General features: G+C 34.5%; 2 protein-coding genes across 3 annotated transcripts in view; both read right to left on the bottom strand.

The window, feature by feature from the left end:
* LOC126738411 (toll-like receptor 8) overlaps positions 1-9,016 on the bottom strand; it is a 42,947-nt gene extending 33,931 nt beyond the window's left edge. The window contains exon 1 of one of the 2 annotated variants that reach the window (XM_050443737.1): positions 8,850-9,016. In XM_050443737.1, coding sequence (XP_050299694.1) covers positions 8,850-8,854 — 5 coding nt within the window. In that variant the 5' untranslated portion in view covers positions 8,855-9,016. The remainder of the gene's footprint in view (positions 1-8,849) is intronic. The other variant, XM_050443738.1, reaches the window with a different exon arrangement.
* Positions 9,017-14,989: 5,973 nt separating this feature from the next.
* LOC126738583 (uncharacterized) lies at positions 14,990-17,715 on the bottom strand. The gene is made up of 3 exons (XM_050443981.1): positions 17,236-17,715; positions 16,309-16,572; positions 14,990-16,002 (listed from the first exon to the last, which is right to left on the bottom strand). The coding sequence occupies exons 2-3, from the start codon at positions 16,542-16,544 to the stop codon at positions 15,306-15,308; spliced, it is 933 nt and encodes a 310-aa protein (XP_050299938.1). The 5' UTR covers positions 16,545-16,572; positions 17,236-17,715; the 3' UTR covers positions 14,990-15,305.
* Positions 17,716-23,101: the final 5,386 nt, after the last annotated feature.

Genomic DNA, 23,101 nt, shown 5'->3' with positions numbered 1-23,101 from the left:
GCTTTTTTACACTGAATTTAAATGGTGACTTCTGAGTGACTGATGGATATCTTGTGGATATAAAAAGAGCAAGAAATATCTTTACTGCCAGTAAAAGTGGAGAGATAAGAAATACCTACCCTTTTCCTTTTGTGTCTTTTAAATAAAACAAGTTTATTTAAATTACGTCAATTTAATAAATGTTCAAATTGTGCCCCGCCTACTTCCATGCAGGAATACAGGTTTTGCTCAAAACGATGCCTGACGTTTTGTAGAACTTCAGGTGTTATCATCTGACACTCATTTATAATTCTCTGGCATAAGTCTTCTAGGGTGTCTGGTTGGGTAGCGTAAACTTTTGTTTTTAAATACCCCCATAAAAAAAATCTAATGGGGTTAAATCGGGTGACCTAGCTGGCCATTCCATAAAAGGTCCTCTCCTTCCAATCCAACGATCAGGAAATATCTCATCAAGATATTGCCTCACACCAGCAGCATAATGTGGAGGCGCTCCGTCTTGTTGGAAAACGACTTGATCATCATCAGAATGATTTCCGCCTTCCATTATTTCTACTATTCTTGGATATACGGCATTTTCCAAGAGATCTCGGTACATTTCTCCATTCAAATTTCCGGGCAGAAAAAACGGACCAACAATGGAGCCGCCCAAGATTCCTGCCCAAACATTTAACTTCTCAGGGAACTGGGTATGAACTTCATGAAACTGGCCCGGATTTGCATTTGACCAGTAGCGGCAGTTATGACGATTTACGTTGCCATTAAGAAAAAAAGTACATTCATCTGAAAAGCAAATGTTGTAAATAAGACGCCGATTAACAGTTATCATATCACTAAGCGATTCACAAAATTGCACTCGTCTGTCAATGAGGACGATTCATTCAGTTCTTGCACCAGATGAATTTTGTAAGCATGGAATTTATTATGCTATTAAGTATCCTATGAACACTACTTTTGCTTACTCCTGTACTCGTCGCCAATTTTCTGACACTTATTCCTGGCTCGGCATAAAGTTGACCTAGGACAGTTATTTGCATTGCTTCATTGACAACAACAGCATTTTGAACCTCACGCTTTTTGAAGACACTGCCAGATTCCCTAAATTTAGCAACTATTTCTAGAACGTATTTTCTGTTAACTCGTTTTTCTGGATGAAGGTCATTAAATTCTTGTACCGTTCTATTGGCACAATTGTTATGCCGAAAGAAAAACTCTATCATCTCAACCCTCTCTGCAGTAGAATAAACCATTGCTAACAGTGTTTCAACACGTAAAAGACTAAGTAATAATTTAAAACTATTTAAATAAATGCTGCTTTATGAAAAAGGTACCAATGATATTTAGCAAGCTAAATAAATTCTTCAGATACTTGTGTTTGCATTTTATTTGGTATTTTGTTTTTATTTATGATATGCTGATAAGGTGTAATAACAATAATATTAACAATACTAATAAATTTTTAATCATGTTTTAATGATCCAATAAAAAAAATTGTAAGAAAGGGTTTCAGGCATAAAGGTTTATTTAAAGCATTTTTTTCAGAATTTTATTTGGCTTTCATATCCAGAAGAAATCCATCAGTCACTCAGAAGTCACCATTTAAATTTAAAGTGAAAACGCTTTCAACATAAGGTATAACACGATCCCTCTTTCTGTTTAAGATTTAAGGGGTGCTTTCAACCCCTCGTAAAGGATTCCAGGTATTAGGTGGCCTCTTAATTAATAAGTGACCCCTTCGAAAATAGGATTTCCTTGTTCTTTTAAAAATATTATCCAAAAAAGAGTCCATAATACCTTTTTTATTTTCGCTGTTTCCGCAATTTTGACAAGCTGTTTTATCCAGAGAAATAATTTTAGCCACTTCAAATTTGGCAGTTATATTCAGAATTAAAAGACCTTTAAAATAAGGTATCATACGACCCCTCTTTCCATTTAGGATTTTAGGGGTGATTCCACCCCCTCGAAGGGGGTTGCTGGTATGAGGGTGCCTTGGTAAGGAAAAGTTGTCCCCCTCAAAAATAAAATCGACGTGTTCGAGATTTTTGAAAAAAAATTTTTTTTTCATACCGAAAATAGCTCTGTTTCGTTTTCGCTGGGACACCCTGTATATGATTTCGAATGTATCGGGATTTCATCGTGAGTTTTATTTCGTATTTTTTGTTAGTGAATGATAACTACTCGGACTACCCGGAACTTATGAAGCCAAATTTATTAAAAAGAAAATGGAGAACGAGTTAAATATTATTATAGCTTTTTCTCATGATAAATTAGAAGCAGACCCTAACATATGTTTGTTTTTTTACAAACCATTCATCAAGTCAATAATGGATTATGAATGTATATTGCACGGATAAGCCGCGAAATGTCACTTCAAGAAAATAGGGCCCATTAAGAACAAATGATATAGAAGCCGCCGACTGTCCCAAAAGACTGACATGCTGGCAAATTTTTACTTAAAACGATTAGCAAAGAAAGTATCGTTGTCAATAAAGCTAATGAATTAACAATTTTGGTCTATACTAATAAATACTGGTCAAAGAAGAAAATTCTATTACTAATGGTAAGTATTCCTATCTAATGCAAATTAAGGATAAATAAATAAATTATATACGTAATAACAGACACATAAATAATAACTTCCATAAACAAGATTAGATGGATGAATCCTGAATGTACACAACTGAACTGATAAAAATTTGGGAGGCATTTAAACACTGCTTAGATTATATCGAAAAGGGATAATTTGTGATTTTTTTAGATAGTAAGACCATTCTGGACTTTATTAATAATATGTCAATATAAAAATTAATAAAAAGTATGACATACCTCTTTTCAATAACATTTCCGTGTCTTTAGTCTAGATGACTACAAGCGACTAATTTACACGCGACTACGACATAAACAAGGAATAGGCCTTTCTTTGACAAAAAATTGTATCTGTGGAGAAATTGGCGACCTACAGCAATATATACTGAATTATACGTAATAAATCATAAAAATAATGTTTATATGCTCTTTGATTTCATTAAAAAATTAAATTGACCTACCATTTAATCTAAAATCTATTTTAATAACAGATAATCTAATGTGTGTACAATTTTATATAATTGTATTGTGTTTTTCAATACAAAGATATAGTGAGGGATATAGAAGAAAACAGACAAATAAAAAATAGGAAAAAAATAAATTAAAAAAATTAACAAGAAAAAAAAAACAGAAAGTATAGAGGAGCAAAAGTATATATAGAAAGAGTTTTAAATGCTAAGTAAATATCGAAATCCAAAACAAAAAATTATCCATAAAAAATTACCATTTGTTATACTAATAAAATGCCATTAAAAAATATTTCCAATGATAATAGAAAAGATTATGAAGCTGCTTATTATTTATCATATTTGTGAAATAAACTTTAATTAACTAGTGCGGCGATTAAAACCATTGTTTTATTATTTTTTTTATTTCAAGAATAATAACTTAATATGAAGAATGTGATAAGGTATATCTTCAAAGGAATGTTCAGCAAATAGTAAACACAATTTATCTAAAAAACATATTTTTTTGTCTAAAAATGAAACAGCTTTTTTCCTTACACCCTAGATCGTTTTGATGTATGTACAGCCCCCGACAGTAAAAAGTTTCACGAGAATGTGAGAATTGAGAAACAAGAACCTCGGGTACAATACGGCAACGCGTGCTCTTCCTTTCGCCTCTCGCGTCCCTCAGCAGCTTCAATTCGGCACAACAACGACGCGACCATAGAGAAATAAATATTAAAAGAGTGTTTGAAAGGTAGCCTAATTTGATCATCAAGTTTTAAAACTTAACCTAAGAAATTTAGTTCGGTTAGACGGCATCGAGGGCCAACTTCTGTCATAATTGTCATTATTATTATTACATTAGATTATCGATTTTCTTTCGTTCCTTGCCATCACCCACCTTCGCATCATCGATCGTCGCCATTGCTTATTCCTTTTTATTTGAGCGTCCATTGGGTGTGTTCTTTTGTTTTTTTCTCAACAAAAAATAGTTAAAAATGTAGCTTAAAGTCATTAAAGTGTAATTTCATCATATAGGTAGAAGCTTTTTTGTTGTTTTATTGTGTGGTTTCAGATCCCTAGGATGGGGTAGGTGCAATTTTTTTATCAAATAGTTTTCACCATGTTGTAGGTCACCTAAAATTGTTGTTTACCATTTTAAAACTGCCCTAATAATGTCATCACCAGGAAAATTAATTTTTAAATGCAAGGCACCCACTTGTTCTAATACATACTATTGTTCTATTGAAGATTCATACAAAAATAAAATTTTCTTTAAATTTCCTGAAAGTGACATTATTAGGAGGTCCGAATGCTTTAAAATACTTGGTTTAAGCCCAACCTCAACAAGGTGTTATTTATGTCAAGACCATTTTGATGATATTTCATTTACTAGTACTATACATACTCATTTAAGAAAGTGAACTTTCCCAATTGCTGGCCCAAGTATTATTCAATATGCCCCAGTACTGGTTGAGGCACAAGTACCTTGGGAAGATACATTGACTTTATTACCTGCTATCATAATCCAGCAATCTCAATATAATTTTCAGAATGAACATAATTATGCTAGACCACTTTTTACTAGGTCTGTTGAAAGGTATCATCAGTGCTTTGCTGCTAGGAAGTACCAAAAGCACAATAAGTGAAACAACTTCCATTCTACCAGGTCACTACTCAAGGAGGTACCTCACCTCGATAAGATGGGAGTAAGATCCAGGGATTCTCTTTGAATATTTAAGAAAAAGGACCGATGACATCTAGAATTTAGGGTATACATCAGTGTCAACTAATTTTTAATATCATACTCTCCATAAAGATTATTTTAATTACAGGGTTAGTTTTTATATATTACCACACCCCTAACATTTTTGGGGACCCTCTGTACAAAAAAGTAGGTAGTAAACGTAAAATTTTTAGGGCATATTTTTGAGAAATATAGTTCTTTCGTCTATAAATAATTAACTTATAAATTTGATAAATTGTAATTTTTGTATCATATCCTCAAAATGTAAAATGTAAAAAGCAAAATACATACCATGGACAGTGTCGTGCTAAAGCAGCATAAAAACAAATTGTATCAGGATCCCTTTTAAGACAATAAATTATAAACTTACTTTACAATTGACTTAAATTCTACCCCTACCCTTGTTAATTTGTTGATAACAGTGAAATTAACATTGTTAGTATCGAGCATTTAATTCTCAAAATAGGACTAAATATATTATACTTAATCTCTAAAATATTGTCTTACATAATTGACCCATTAAATCTTTTTTTGATAGCGTATTGGGCTGTAAAATCTCTTTCACATTCTCTAAAAATCAATGAAAAAGTGCAATTAACAATTTATTTTTTTGAAGGGCCTAAATGCATTAACTTAACAGCTTAAAAGCATATTTGATGAATTTAATGTCAAAACACTAACGAATTCAATTAAAAAATGTATAAAATAAACTTAAATTACAAACATTATCACTCTTAGCCTCTTCAAAAATTAAATTAAGACACTTGCACTATTTCATAATTTTTTAGAGTTTGTGATCGAGATTCACAGCCTTTACGCTGTTAAAAATTGATTTAATGGGTCAATAATTTTAAATTTCGCGCCATTCTAAAATTTTGAATAGCCTGCCTTTCATTTCTATGACGGATCGGTATTACAGTAGACTATTTTACCGACTGTGACAAATGTCAATTATTTTAGTTCGGTTAGACCGCAACCGTACGCTGCAGTCGAGTTTAGGGTAAAGATGGTGCCCACTTGTCACTATGGGATTGAACCAGAGAAAAACAAACCACAGTGGTTTGTTTTTCTCTGATTGAACCCTCTCATACTTTTAATTACTCTATGGACGCGACTCGATGGACTATTGAAACACTATTTTTAAAAAGTATAATCCCACCCCACCAGACATTGTTTTCTTGTTATGGATATTATATTATTTTAAGAAATATATTCTTATAGGGCGCGGTAATAGTAAGTTTAATTAAGAAGAATTAAAAAATATAGTGTTAAAATCTGAAATAATTTAATGCCTTGGAATTAAAGTTTTTTTAAATGGGTTCATAGAAAAATTAGTCTTCTTTAATCCTATCCAAAAAAATCATACTACCTAATTCTAACTATTCTAATCAATTTTTTTAACAATGAAAAAATCGACATAAGACGATATTTGCGATTAGATTTTTCTGTTTTTATTTTAAAACCTCTTATTTGATTCAAGTTCTTTTAATGAGTTTGGAGGAAAAATATTTTCTTTCAATCCTATTAAAAAATTATAACTATATTATTTGATACATTTTTTGCTTTGCGAAAATCGTGACAATGGCATGGGGCATGGGAATGAATTTTTTGGAAATTGAAAAACGCGTTACGTTTGTGAGAGGGACCGATTTTGACGCTAAAAGCATAGTTCCTTTAACCATCTGAGTGGATGTGTCCTCCACATTTTATCAAATAGCAATGGGGATCAAGTGACACTTTATGGGAAAGCGCTTTTAATCTTCTATACATACCAGCTTATTTTTGACTTCATAAGTTTGGTGAAAACGAGGTATAAAAATTTACATTTATAACATGAGGTCCTGTAACGTTAAAATTGGTCAAGTTAAAGCAAAATAACTTTTACATTTCTACCTTAGAATATCAAGACCTATCTGAAGTCGCACATCTTAACTGATGGTTAACTTAGTGTGTAGTCCTTGAGCTAAGATTTATAGATAGCTTAATAATTATTTCAAGAAATATAAATGCCGTTTTGCTTTAACTTGAACCCTGTTGACGTTACGCGCTCCAAAATGTTAAAAGTGTAAGTTTTTAGACATCATTTTCTTTAAAACTTCGGTTTCAAAAACTAAGCAACGATGCATATAAAATTAAAAGCTCTTAACGCTCTGTTTGGGGATGTCACTCCCATTTAATGAATTAAGGATTTTTTTATGCTTTCGCCATCAAAAATTGTTCCTCCCCCAAACAAACTTGACGTTTTGATTTTGAAGAAAAGTTTGTTCCCTCCCTGTGATGCTTTGCGGCAAGTTTTCGATGCGCCACCCTGTATATTTGGCATGCGAGCTTTTAATGGAATATTTATTATTATATTTCTGACCTTTTTTTATACCTGAGACTTCTGAAACGATGGCAATCGAAAATTTCGGGCTAAATAAAAGTTTACCGTCCAGATAACACCTATTACTATCCTAAATAGGTTCGTATGAGACCTAGAAATGGACGATTCTCAGTCTATGCTTGGGGATAGGTGTCTTTGAATGGTCCTGAAGTTATTTGGCAAATATAGGGTAATTTGAAAGGAGATTAGTATAAGAGCATTCTCGAAAATACGTTGCTTCCATCCGTTAACGTCATCTATCCTGATGGGTTTAAAATAATTTACAACAATTTACCAATTCATACCTCACGTGTTATCAAGGAATGGGTTGGGTGACAAGAAAATATGCAGGTGCAACTGGACAATCTATTAGACATTTTATACCATATCCATTTTGCTTTTTTCATATTTTTCATATCAATAAGTATTTATTACATTTGAATTAAAACTAAAGCATTCTAAATTTGTTTAAATAAAATATAACTTTCGCTAATCTGCTTTTGGAATAACAAAACATTTATTAAATATTCAGTTCTTACATAATTTTATTCTTTCTAAAAATTTCTTTTTATTTTAAAAACTAAGGTATAAGTTGGCTGATTTTGTTAATTTAGATAAGGGTAATAAACTAAATGTCAAAAACTTCAGTATATAATTGTAGGTAGTGGGTATCGGATTCTAAAGTAAATTCATGTCTTAAAAATATAGCTATTAATAAAATAAAACAAATGTATTATATTTAAAATAAGGAAAATAACGCTTTCGAACAAATCCCACTCTTTAATTCTCACAAGTTTAATTTTTCTATCACAAACCATATGGAATTACTCGGAGGACAGTACTTTTATTGTCACCCAGTATAATATATCATTTTGAGGTGGTGAACTGATTCAATTTATGTATTACCTATTTCAAAAAGAAAAAAATGTTCATTATTATTAACATAAAAAATAATGCTATTATTTTGTAAGTCGCACTATTAAATCGTGAAAATTTTGTCTAAAAATATATAACGACATTTTGAACGTTAAAATTTGCCTACCAGTCCTACCACAAAAATTATTTTATTTTAACATATTTTTACAGATATTTCCATTTAGTGGGGACAAGTGAGCCGCAAAAGCAAGGCGTGCATTTCGGCAGAATGGCCTGAAATTTTTACTGACGGGACCCTTAGGGGAAAAATAAAAAAAAAAACAACTACCATTAAAAGAAACAAATACCCTGATGATTATTGGTCAAAACCTCAAATTCAAACAATATTTATATAAATTAACTAATAATATTAGGTGACCAGCAACTTTACATTTTTTGGGGTGGGAGAGGGCTTGCTTGGTAATCAAGGAGATGCAGATATGAAATTAACACTTTCTAATCTATACATACAGAAATAAAGTATTTTTTTTTATAAATAATAATATTCAATAACAGAAAATTAAAAGTAAGAACATACAGTTTTGATCCGCCATCTCGGAACGAGTTCCGAGAAAAATTAATATGATTCACTGGACACATAATAACGGCAGTGAAGTTTAAAATAATTGCCTTGTGCGATAAAAATTCAAAAAAACTTACTTATTTTAAAGTAGCTTCTGAAGCATAAAAAAATATTTGAATAGCGCTCCACACCAGCATAACAAACCGGCATATTTTTAGACCATAAACAAATTCCTAACTTTTATGTCGATAATGTATATTATTGACTTACCTCATTTTATGTCTTTTCAAAACCTTCTTTTATATTAATTCAAGGCAGTAAACTAAGAAATTTGTATATTTATAAGTAAAATTCCTATGAACTTAAAAAGTTAAAACTACATATATAAGTCGGATATGCTGCTTCGTATCACTAAAAGTTTATCAAGTTGACTAATCTGGTAATCTTATCAGAAGTAAATATTGGGACATTTTATATTTTGTCGGTAGATTGAAATGAGTTACTACGTTACGATATTTAGGTATAAATATTAAATTATTATTAATGATCTGTTGCATTAAACATTTACCGCACGCTAATTATTTCTTTTATTAGGTTACAAACTATATATAGTGAGGGAGTAATGCGGGAAGAAGCTTTCCTTGATAATTAATATTCTTATTAACTTTTTTTTTAAATCAGACTGCAAATTTACATCTATCTAGCCTTATTAGGCAAGTATCAATCCTGAAAAGTCATGTTATTCAAAAACGCTTAAAAAAGTTGGGTTAATGATAATCTCTAAAAAATATTAAGAATTCTATGCAATTGTGCGCAAAAGCCATAATATCTTGGGTAATGGAGACGGATGTAAATGTGCTAAAAGAAAATTAAAATAACACAATTAAAAACGCTTAAAAACATGTCAATGGCAATCTTGGAATGGAATATCACTGACCGAAATACTGTCATATATGTATACAGAAATTTCAAATCTGAAGTCCTACTCAATATAACCCTAAAGATTCAATTTTTTTTTTTTTAAATATCCCTACGAATGTAATAAACGATATTCCAGAAATACATTTAAGTCCCTTTCAGAGATTGGAAAACCTTCCTAGCTCTCAGTAAGTATTTTTTTTCACGAGGTAAGCTACAAGTCTCTCCTTTTTTATTAATCTCTTTTATTGTTAGTGATAAATGTTTCAATGATAAAAGTTCTAGTGATTTTATTAACCCTTCTTAGGTGAGCTTTAAGCCCTTCTTAGGTAAGCTTTTAATATCTGGGTCGGAAACTAATATAAAATATTTATACAGATCGGATAGAAGCAGCGTGCTCTTGCTAAGCAGTCTCTATAATTGTGTGTCTCAAACCACAATGTCAAATGCTTACAATAGCAACTTTTATTCTGTCATGACAAAAGCACTTTGGCATGGGCTGGTTCGGCTTCTGCGGCCAGAATATTTAATCTATAGCCAAAAGATATTAGAATTGTGGTACGTAGTAGAAGGATGACTGCAAGCATGCATTTATTCAACTTAAAATTCCCATACTTCCATCACTCTATATATTCAAGTATGCACTCCGCATTAAAGAGAATGATCAAATATGCTCACGTAGATTCATTCATTTTTTCAATTCACTAGACCAAACACTGTACCATCTTGTTACCAGTGCCAGATTTGCCTGGAATATAGAGATTGGGGAATTGTCATTACGCATAGAGCGGTACTTAAAGTGTATTGTTTTCCTCGGCCTACACGTAACTGGCGCAGTGGGTAGGATTGTGAGTTTATCGGCGCAGAAAACGCAAAAACGGTTACTTTCAAGAATTTACTCAAAAGAGGTTCCACAACGATAAGGTCAAGATCAGAGCCAGATAGTGCCGATCTAAAGAAGCTTCGAGGTCGACATGACTTCGAAGTCTTTCTCCTTGAGAGGGGGTCACGCTGACAACAGTGAATCCCTCAACGCTTCGCTTACGCCGGGCCATCGTAAGGATCCCGGGTATGAGACATAAGTCTGACAAGGACACTCTGAGACTTCTGGAGCTTCAAAATCCCGGCCTTCCGTGCTCCCAGTGGAGAGTGTGGGAGCGCAAGGAAGAGCCTAAGAAGGGCTCGCTATTTTATAGCATTACCCTTATCGAGAGCAAGAAATCGGCTGATGACACCAGGGTAACTACTTCCACAGTGGCCCCTGAGCCCTCGGCCGTCGACTTAGAAAAGGCCACACTACTGCTGACACCGCAGCTTCCGAGGGGCCAGGGCAATCCGTAGACGATGGCTCTTCCAGCTCCAAGCACTAAGCGTGCTGGCAGTCAGCCAGTCCCACACCATACAGCATCCCTTTAACATTTCTGCAGGCGAATCTACAGCATGGAAGAGCGTCCACCGCTGTTCTGTGCAAAAGGCTCACTGAGCTCCATATTGATGTCGCCTTATTACAGGAGCCCTGGACGTACCAGGGCTCTGTTAAAGGCCTAGGTTTAACTGGCGGCACACTACATAAACATGTACCTTGTGAGAATCTCCGCACAATCATCCTTACTAGGAATCATCCTTACTAGGAATGTGCGGTGCTTTCTCCTCTCAGGTCTCTGTACAAGGGACCTAGTAGCCGTCAACCTATCAATGGACACGGGAAAGGATCTGGTAGTCTGCTCTGCCTACTTTCCCATCGAAATTGAATCACCCCCCCCCCCTCCCCGGCCAATGAGTGGTCAAATACTGTGAAGACTTGGGTCTCCCGCTTCTCATGGGCTGCGATTCGAATTCACATCACGGCCTTTGGGGATGCGGAGATGAGAATCCAAGGAGCCGCTCCCTGGTTGACTTCCTTTGCTCAAATGGCCTAGAACTACTCAACCGAGGCAGTGTCCCAACTTTCTACTGCAATAGGGGTCAATCAATTATTGACCTTACTATCTGTTAACCTAGTACTGTGAACCTTTTCAGCTCATGGAGAGTGTCCCTTGAGATCACAGGCACATTCTTTTTGAATTAAAGAAGCAGGCTCGGTGCGATATCCCAGTCTACAGAAATCCAAGGTGCACTGACTGGGACCACTTTCGAGGGGAACGGTGGTCTTGCAGACATGCCGGCAAGGTACACACTTCCGGCCGACACAGAGATCGGGACTGTCAACCAGACTCGTGCGATAGTCGCGGCATTCGAGGGTAGCTGTCCCCTCAGACCGAGACCCGCCAATGCCAAGAATGCCTGGTGGAACAGTAACACGGAAAAGCACCGTGACACTACGCGTCGGCTCCTTCGCAGGGCTGAGCGCACTAATCTTGCCTCTGACTGGGATGCGTTTCACGCAGCTCAAAGGTAATACAAAAAGACACTCAGGGACTCCAAAAGACAGTGCTGGAGGCGGTTCTGCGATGACGTTGAAAACACATCCTCCGCAGCACGACTATGCAAAGTACTGTTCAAGGAACCTGGAACTAAAGTGGGGTCGCTGTCACTTCCAGATGGCGGCTTTAATACCAATGAGCGGAAGTCACTGAAGGTCATGCTGCGCACTTACTTCTCAGACTCCAACTCATCGCGATCCTCCTGGCTGTTCTCGGGCTCCGATTCGCTTAGAGTTCGAGACTGTAAGAAGAATAATTACCTACAAGAGGGTGAAATGGGCAATCAAGACATTCCCCCCCCTTCCAATCTCCGGGCATGGATGGATTATATCCATGGTTTTTGTAAAACGGGTTAAAAGTACTAACCCCACACATAGTCAGACTATTCAGGACGTCCCTTGCTCAGAGTTACGTCCCAAAGTTATGGCGTCAAGTGAAAGTCGTCTTCATTCCGAAACCCGGAAAAAGCGATTTTACAGATCCTAAATCGTACCGACCTATCAGCCTTAACAGCTTTATGCTGAAGGCGATGAGACGCTGATTGATCGGTACCTTAAGGAAAGCATTCTGGTCAAAAAACCACTGCATGTTAACCAATAAGCCTATCAGGCGGGCAAATCCACGGACCTGGCCCTACACCATCTTGTAAGAAAGGTGGAGCGTGCTCTGGCTAGTGGCAAGGCCTGCCTGGGTGCATTTCTAGACATTGAAGGGGCGTTCGACAACACCCCTTTCGCATTAATCTGCCAAGCAATCGAGAGCCGCGGCTCAGAACCCTGTTTGGTTAGCTGGATAGAGGCCATGCTCTCGAAATGTCATGTTTCTACCCATCTCAACAACGAGATTGTGGAAACGTTGGCGGCTAGGGGCTGCCCGCAGGGAGGAGTATTGTTCCCTACCTTGTGGTGCCTTGCGGTCGACAGCCTAATAAATCTTTTAAACAATGCTGGTCTATACACACAGGCCTACGCTGATGAACTGGTAACACTTTGCCCGGGGAAAGACGCCGTCTCAATGCGGGGCCCTATGATGAGAGCCCTGCGTATGGTGGACATATGGTGCCTCTTGGGGGGTTCTCACGATTAACCCCAAAAAATCAGAGCTCCGACTATTCACGAGGAGACGTAAGTTGGGCACGCCCCCTGGTATATCTCTAGGTGGCGTGCAGCTGCATTACTCCAGGACAATTCGATTTCTGGGAATCAAGTTAGATCCCAAACTCTCCTGGTACGATCATACAGACACCAGAATGAAGAAGGCCACCTGCGCGCTATGGGCCTGCAGGCGGGCTTTCGGCAATACCTGGGGTCTGTCCCCTAAGATCCTCCACTGGATCTACTCGCGCATTGTGAGACCTCTTCTCACATACGGGGCTATCGTTTGGTGGCTATGTACGGAGAAAGCGAAAATTCGTGCTCAACTGGACAGAGTTCAACATCTTGCATGTCTCAGCATAACGGGTTCCATGCGGACGGCGCCAACTAGAGCGCTCGAGGCTCTGCTGAGTCTTCCGCCTCTCGACCTCGTTGTTCAATTCGAGGTAATGAGGACTGCGTACAGGCTATACGTCCTCGGCGAACTACGTGCTGGCGAGATCGGTCACGCAAAAATTTTGTCACGTGCCGCGTATTACCATTCTTTACTATTATACAGAGCAACTGTGCTCCGAAACGCAGTGAAGAATGGCTTAGCAAATACGCGCATGCTTGAACGCCATTATTTACTGCGATTCAGCACATCGCCCAAATCGTAATACTCTGAATCGCAGTAAATTTTGGAAGTAATATAGTCGCGGTATTTAAATACCAATTTTTACTGCACCCCAGCCACTAAATTAAATTTTATAAGTTAGAATACTTTTACTGTATCACTCTTTAACGAACGGATATTTCAGTTTGCTTTCTGCAGTCGTCATTAAAGAAAAATGATGCATGATAATCCAAAATAAAATAGCACATACAACAGTTAACATTTTATAATATCTATTTTTTGTAAATAATAATGAGACTACCAAAATAAGAAAATTAATTTTTCAAAGAAATACGTACATATTTAAAATATCGTTAATTATAAACAAAATATTAAATCAACACAAAATATTTTTTTTTAAAAATGCGTATATTTGATACATCGTTAGTATAAAAAAAATATTAAATAAACACTAAAAGTCTAGAGCAAGTTTAGAGCTGTTTTCTCGTGGGGTCCTTTGGTTTAAGACTATATGTCACAGTTATGGATCGTGAGAAAATCAACTTTTTAAAACAACACGCTTATAGTATACAGACTGTCACAGATAAGATTTACAAGAGGACAAATGGACCAAAAATTTCATTTTTCGGCAAAAAGTCATATTTTATAAAAATGTTTGCTTGCAAAATAAATATGATTCACAAAAAGAAAATTTGGTTTATTTGTACAGGGCTCGCAAAAACTTCAAAAACGTGATTTTTTTCCCAAATAAAGTACCATTATTTTTTGTTTTAAGGCAAAATGTCACAGAAAAATGTATTTAGAATAACACTTTCACTAAAATAATATTATTTTAAAATTTTAAAGGCAGTCAACATGTTGGGAAAACAAGAAATTTTAAATATGGAGAGGGAGCGTTTGAAGAGTAAATTATTAGATTTTATTATTATTTGTTGCTATTTCAAGCTTCAGTAATATTATTTTATTTGTAAAATTAAAAATTAATATTTCTGAAAATCATGTTTTTGTTGTTTTTGTAAACCCTGTACAAAAAAATCAAAATTTGTTCTTTGTGAATCGTATTTATTTTACAAGCAAAATTTTTTTTATCAGGAATGACTTCTTGCCGAGAAATGAAATTTTTGGTTCATTTATGCTCTTTTAACCCTATCCGCCGAGGATAGACTGTATATTATCTTGTTACGTTTAAAAATCTATAAATGTCATTTAAAATTTAAAGGTTAATGTCTACCGTGTGATTTAGCATTTGGGATATTTTCTGTGATACTTTTTCCCAAATTTCGTTTACGTTTTTTAGTAATTGCCCCTTCCTGAGTTGAGGGTCTTCCCGACTGAACTCTCTTGGCTCCAGAAGTAAGGCCTGGTTTTTTTTTATGCCTGCTAATTGATCCAGGTTGCACTCCTATATTTGCGGAAAATCGCGTTTTTCTAACGTTACAAAAAAAAGGTGCCAGTTGTGAAGGTGTTTTTATTTTATTTAGTCCCATTCAATTTTATAATTGAATTTGTTAAATCAACAGATCTATTTTCTGAAGCTATTTTTGTAAGCCTTATGAAATTTAAATTTAGCTCTTCAATAGCGGACAAATGTTTCTTTTTAATAACTTCGCCATCTTCCGTTTGCGTAATGGTTATTGAAGATATCTCATGATGCCTTTCTTCTTTATTGCTGTTATTATTTTTGATCACATTCCTTAGAGCTAGCATCCATATTTTCAAAGAAATCTTCAGAAACGTCATACCCGAGACTTAGCTTAACAAGTGTTTTTTTATCATTTGTAGTTAATAACTGAGCATTTTTAAAAACTATACCACATTTTTCTTGAACAGCACAAAGGTGTTTACAAAACTTACCGCTAGAGCCATAAGGACAGTCGGACATTGCTAAATCGATATCCACTGTGTATATTAAAGATTGTTCTGCATTACTACTTACTGAATACATGTATTCATTAATTTTTTCCACATTCATATTTTGAATTTTGCCACAAAATTTCATGTACAGAAAATTATTTTTCGTTGATCGATTATTGGCAAATAATAAGATGTGTCTTTTATGGTATGACTCAAAAACATTGACTATAAAATCGACTAAGGCACACATATTAAATGCTTTGCATCGTTGTAAAACGATGTCTTTGAATATGCGTATTGAAGATTCTACGAAGTTGTTTGTGTTGTTCCCCCTCGTCATCACATTTTTTCTAAAACACAAACACCATTTATCCTTTCGTATTGGAGTTAAAATGACAACAATAAGTGGATTTTCTCTAATTGCTATTTTAGCCATTCCACTTTCCATATATTGGATAGACTTCTTTTGTAAAACGTTTAACACACTTAGCTCGTCACGTCCTCCAAAATTGGTGGATCTATAAAAAAAATATGAATTCCCTTAAGTTTGATAATATTATAACAAAAAAAGTTATGTTATCTAAAAGTGAACAATGCCATAGCTCGCGCCCTCTAGTAGTAACATTAAAACTAGTTAAACATTTGACTTTCTCGTTACAAATAACCCATAGATTCCTAATTTTGTGCCTTCAAAAACCTTTCGTCTTAAATTAAAATTAAATTAAGACTTTGACACCCCACTTTGAAGTTTTTTGTCTAATTTTGAGCGTAGAATGCACTGTTAAAATCCTTTACACTAATTTTGGGATACCCTGTATACATACCTCCATATATCATATAGATGCCTGATTTGTCGTTCTGTTGGATTTGACTGAGCATTAGCTAATACTAACGCCATTGCCAGTTTGGAATCTTCCACTTCTTGTGAATTTTCTAGTAAGAGCTCATGATAATTTCGCGCACTAGCACTGGACATACCTTCATCAAAATATTTGAAAAAAGTTTCACGAATTTTTGGAGCAATCCTCAGATTCTCAGAAGCTATAGGCTTCGGCAACATTTACACGATGGGAGTGCTCAAACTTAATCTACAAAGAATATTCGGAATATAAAATTTATTTTTACAAATAGCAGTAAAAATAAATCGGTGCAATTATTATTCACATAAAACTTCTCTCGCTGTAAAGCTTATAGTTGTATATCAAAGCCAGTGAGTTAAGAAGCTCTTAACTCACGCCTTTTCAGGTAGAAAAATCGACTACATAAAAAAATTCATGCAGACAGCAGGATTCGATCTCGAGACCTTCATATTACTAGTCAGCGCTTAAACCGCGAAGCTACTAGGGATGCTTAATGAAAGTAGTTTTAAGCGCTAGTTATTGTTATAGCGACTATTTTAGTATTCACATGAGATAAATTATTTTAAAAAACAAATTTTTTGGAGATGTACTTATTGATTCACGTATTGTTAAGCAATATACATAAGCCGCCAAAATGTCAAATCAATCGGACAATTACAAGTGTGTGAAAAATCGATCTCAAAATTTGATGACAGACAGACAGGTGAAGTAAAATAAAAACGTTTAATAAACAAAACTTGCCTATTTACAATAGTAACATTTAGAGGTTAGGGGGTAGAAAAATATTTTGCATTCAGCTTTAAAACAAATTATTACCTACAAGGTAGAAGTTCCTGTTTATTTTTTTTTTGCTGATGGGGGTAACTTTGTAAAAATCATAACAATACTTACATTGATACAAACATTAAATCCGCTTTTCAATAGTTCGTCGTTTTTGATCGTGTTCCTGTTGATTTTCTTATAGAGAATATCAATGGTGGCATTGCATTCTTTATCCCGCGTTCTGAAGTCTTTTCGCTTCCTATCTTTAACCTTGTCAAAGCTGTTATGTTGACATTTAAATGTTTTTCGATAAATATATCTTTTCGCAGAGGGGTAAGTGTAACGCACAATCCAATTAGTGCAAGTTTTGATGCTGAACTCCGCAATCCACCTATCACACCAAGCACTATTCTCTTCATGCGGACCAGATGGTGTTTTAACCCTTATACAAGCAGCAAACTCATTTCCAGTTGAACTACATTCAAACTGGTGTAGCATTGAATTAGATGAACCACAAATATCAGTTAAAATATGTTTATAATCCATTGCGAAAAATAGAATTAGTTAAACTATTGTAAACGAAAGTAATCGTAAGATATTAAAACTTGGCGAGGCGTTAAACTAACATGCCACAATAAAAATGACAAATCAATCTCGTTGGCGCTACCTGCAGTAAACAATGGCCGAAAAATGAAAACAATTGTCTACTGCGATTCAGATTATTACGATTTGGGCGATGTGCTAAATCGCAGTAAACAATGGCATTCAAGCATACGCTATTTGCTAAGCCATTTTTCACTGCGTTTCGGAGCACAGTTGCTTTGTATAATAGTAAAGAATGGTAATACGCTCACGGGCCATACAGGAATATCCTCTCCTTCTGATGGGCAGTGACTGCATGGCTCCAGTGACTGTGGACTGCGAGGGATTCGTGACGCACATTGCAGGTAGAGAGGAGTGGCAGCATTCCAACAGACCTGCATTGCTAAATAAGGGGACCATCTGGTACACAGATGGCTCCAGAATGAATAACAGAGCTGGATCAGGGCTTTGTGGTGGGATCCCACATACCATATACTATATACCATACTCGCTGGCGGAGCATGCCACTGTCTTCCAGGCCGAAGTATTCGCTGTATTAAAATGCGGAAAGAAAATCCTAAGCTGCGGACACCGCAATACAGTCGTATCAATATGCTCGGACAGCAGAGCTTCCATTAAGCCTATCACGGCCGCAAAGGTAAGGTCCAAGCTTGTACTAGAGTGCATAAAAGTCCTGAAAAAACTGGTGCAGGTTGGCTGCAGGGTCCAGCTCGTCTGGATACCTGGCCACGTAGGCCATGCAGGTAATGAGGAAGCGGACTCTCTTGCCAGACTGGGATCCGCGAATGTGCCGATGGGGCCGGAACCCATAGTTGGTATCGCCAAATGCGTTGCGGTCGCGTCGATGAAGGGTCTGCTGGACAAGTGGACCCACCGAAGATGGACTGAGTCCCCTGGTATGAGACAGGCCAAAGCGCACATAGGTGGGCCTTCTGCCTGTCTCACCAAAAATCTACTACGCCTAAAAAGACGCGAAATGCGGCTAGTGACAGGTCTTTTAACCGGTTACTGGCACTTAAGAAGCCATCTCCATACTATCGGTATTGCGGACAACCCGGAATGCCGATGGTGCTGTGAGGAGGATGAAACCGTTGACCATGTAGTCGGGGAGTGCCCAGCACCCACGCGCGCCAGTTTCAAATACTTGGGTAACACTTTCATTGTACCGAGTGACTTTAAGTCCTTCAGAGCCTTATCGGTTTCTCTAAGGCCGTTGGGCTCTGGTAACCCCCGGTGGGGCATGACGGGTCCATTAGGAGACCTATATGCATAACTGCCTTGGCAGCCCACTGTTTCGACAATTCAAAAGCACACACACACAACCAACACTCTCAAAATCAAAAACAACACAGACATATTAATAATTTTAATAACATTCCATTAATTCCCCATATACCACAACAAAACAATACTAATTATAATCTTTATATGTTATAACAAAATAATATTGTCAACCAACAAATTGTAATAATCAGTATAACCCACGACATAGCCAACAATATAATAAACAATTTTTTTTCCAGTCAGAAGATATCCATTTATATTTTTCCAATGCATGAAATTAAATTAACTGATGAAACCCCTTTATTTACAAAAACTTAGATATCCTGAAGTTTATCGAGAAGTTAAAAATCAAATATCCAACCTTTTACTAAATTCGTGATTCTAACCTCTGGATAGTTACAAAAAAAACTTCAGAAAAAAATTAATCTGGAAAACAAATAGATATAAAAAAGATTACCGTAAATTAAACGAAAATACAATTACAAATAAATTAGCACTTTTCAACATAAATAAAATTCTAGACAAGTTAGGTAAAACTCATTAATTCACAACCCTCAATCTTGCTAATGGCTTTTACCAAAATGAAATGAACGACGAAGATATTCCCAAAACTGCATTTAGCACTGACTTAGGACATTACGAATTTCTACGAATGCCCTTTGGACTAAAAATGATCCCACACCTTTCCAACGGGTCATGAATAATATATTACGTGGTTTACAAAATGAAATTTGTTTTGTTTATTTAGATGACATAATAATTTTTACTAGCCTAATTAGCACTAGCCTTGATGAATACCTTTTAAAATTAACAAATGTTTTGACTAGAATACGTGAATCAGAATTCAAAATTCATTTAGATAAATCCCACTTTTTACGAAAAGTACAATATTTAGGACACATAGTAAGTAAAGATGGTGTCAAACTAAACCCAGATAAAATTAAAGTAATAAAAAATTTTCCAATCCCACGAACTATTAAAGAAATAAAACTATTCTTAGGTTTAGTAGACTATTACACAGACTATTCATAAAATATTTTGCAAAAGTAATGACAACAATCAATAAACATCTTTCAAGAATCAATAAAAAACGTTTCTCATAATCAAGAAACTTCAAATGTGAATTTTTGAAAGCAAATATTAATCAAATATTAAAAGCTATGCAAGATTATAAATCTGGTAATGCTTATCTTACATAATTCGTTTACACTCTTTGTTTACACAAATTAAAACACTTTTACTTAGCTTTGCAAAATTAAATACATTTCACAATGCAATTGTCAATCCTAAAGATTTTCTGTCAGAATTACAATTTGTAAAAAATCATTTAAATAATTGAGTTACCTTTGAACTATGAAAAGTTACCTTTTGAACCTTCAATAGAAAACCTTTTATTTTTGGAAAATACTTTAAATCTCAGAAGCTATATCAAAGACTCAGAAGTTGTATTTATTATTGAAATATCTTAAGTAGAAAAAGACAAGTATAATTTATACCACTTATTTCCATTACCTACGAAAAATAATATTTACATTCAAATCATTATTAAATTTGATAAATGAATATTTATGTAATCATATCCACTCTGAACTTTTTTATAAAGACACACCTTATAAGTTAAATTAATTAAATACAACCATAATTAAAATGATATTGATTGATGAAATTGATGATTTGAATTTGGGGGATCAGAACATATCTAGTTTTTTAGAATATGTTGAGTCTTTAAATTTGCGACAGGTTATAGTGGAACCTACCAGAGTTACGGATACGACATCGGCGCTTTTAGATATAATTTTGATCCCAGATGGAAAGTCGAGTTTTGAATCTGGTGTTAAAGATGTTGGCATTTCTGATCATTTTCTGACATATAAAAACTAAAAAAAAAAAAAAAAAACTAAAAACCTGTATGTTTTCAGTCTAGAAATCTTAAAAACAATAATAAAGAATTATGAGTTTTTAAATCTTACGCCCTTTCATAATATAATTTATTTACAAACTGTTAATGAAAAGGTTGCAGTTATTAATAATTCTTTAATTAATATATTTGATGTTTTGGCGTCTGTTGTTCAATTTAAGTATAAAAAACAAAAACCACCATGGTTAACTTTTACTATTAAAAAAATGATAACCTTAAAAGACACGGCATATAAAAAATACCAAAAGACAAAAAGTGATGCAAACTGGAATTCCTACAAACAAATTAAAAATCAGACTAATGTTACAATTCGTCAAGAGAAAAGACAGTATCTTGGTCATGCGGTGGCCTCTAGTTTTAATAACAAAAAACTTTTTTGACAAAAGCTTAAAAAACTCAACATTTATTCTAATAATATAGCCAGCCAAATACCTGAGCATTTAAATATTCCTAACAATATAAATAATCATTTTATTCAAACATCAGTACAAAATAACCCAATAGATGTAGAACTTTTAGAGTTTTACAGAAACAATCAAAAACTTGAGATGCCAACAACTAAATTTAATTTACGTGTCGTATCCATCGATGTTGTGCGAAAGTATTTGTTTGAAATAAAGTCGCTTGCTACCGGAGCGGATCAAATAAATCTTGATATGTTCCTATTGTGTGTGGATACGATTTTGCCGTACATAGTTCATATTGTCAATTCTTGTATTTTACAAAATTGTTTTCCTGAGATTTACACTTTAAAAAAAAACAACATTAATGATTACAATGATCTTAGGCCCATAAGTATATTGCCAGTTTTATCCAAGGTTATGGAGAAGATAATGAATGCTCAGATAAGGGAGTATCTTGATTCCCACAAAATCTTACCAGAATATCAGCCAGGGTTTAGATCGGGGTTTGGCTGTACAACAGCACTTCTGTAAATTACAAATGATATAATTGAAGCCACTGATCGTGGAAAATCTACTGCACTAGTGCTGTAGATCGAATCAATCGTCAACAATCAAAATTTCTGCCTGAATAAGTGGACAACCTCTAGCTGAGTACGACTTCGGTCCCTATAACCAATCATCATTAAGATTTCAATCTTGTGGGATTCGGAAAAATAAGGCATTTTTTCAATATAAGTTAACTTATTTGAAACTGGTTGTAACAACTGGTTGAAGTTCACTTTAACAGTGACACTACAATAATGTCAGGAAATGTCTCGATACCAATACAATAAACAAACACGCCAAAAATTTACCAACACAAAATATTTCGAGACTTTTAATAATTTAATTTTGTTAAATTATTAAATGTTTTTATTTTTTTTTTCGTATTTCTCCTTTACATAATCACAAAAGTAAACAGGGCAATTTAATCAAGAAAAAGGGCTCTTTTTAATGAGAGTTTAAAAAAAGTGGCTTTCCATTTGAAAAAAAAATTAATTTGGACCCCTCCTGTAGGTGAAAAAATACAAGAACTATCTTGAAATGTGAAAAAAAAATAAACAAAAATCGACGGGTCTCAGGAATTTTGATTAAATTTTGATTAGTTTTACCTGAATTTATTCCAGTTAAAGTCACCACACTGTATATATCGTATAACCAAATTTCTAAAAGATTAAAAAAATTATCATTAATTACGTGGTTGATAAGACGAAAACTCTTTTTAAAAAATAATTTTATTAAGTAGTTTAATAATCAACTTTACAGAAAGAACTAACTCTAATTACTTAATTTACATCTATTTGTAATAGTGAATAAATAATAGAAAAATACTAATGCTAGCTAAGCTAAATAAATGCCTAATAAGTAGAATGGGGATACATAACTCCTCCACCCTTAGGGAAAAGCATACCCTTTAGGGTGTGATTTTATAAAACCTAAAGGATACAAATACAATATAAAATTAACAATATTTATACAATTATTTCATTTTCATTAATTTTAGGTTTCTGTTTATTCTTTTGTAAAAATACAAATAATGATTTTCCTATAAAGAAAATACATATCAAAATAATTATTAAATACAGTAAAATGGTCTAAAAGCTAATTGATTCAAAATTAACAGGGACTTTAATGTCTTTTAAATATATTTTTTGTTCTTGAATTGCTGTAGAAAGCTTCTTTGTTTCTTCAATATTTATTGTATTTAAATCCAATGTAGGGAGGTTGGATATTTTTCCTTTATCGT

Source organism: Anthonomus grandis, chromosome 7, assembly GCF_022605725.1.
Source record: "Anthonomus grandis grandis chromosome 7, icAntGran1.3, whole genome shotgun sequence".
Lineage (NCBI taxonomy): Eukaryota > Metazoa > Arthropoda > Insecta > Coleoptera > Curculionidae > Anthonomus > Anthonomus grandis.
This window is presented reverse-complemented; position numbering and strand designations above follow the sequence as displayed.

What these genes read in the sequence shown, in the direction of transcription:
- LOC126738583 (XM_050443981.1), bottom strand. Translation starts at nt 16,544, where the DNA reads ATGTTGCCGAAGCCTATAGCTTCTGAGAATCTGAGGATTGCTCCAAAA. An exon ending in CATCTATATGATATATGGAG is followed by an intron (nt 16,003 to 16,308) that starts GTATGTATACAG and finishes TTTTTTTTATAG; the next exon opens with ATCCACCAATTTTGGAGGAC.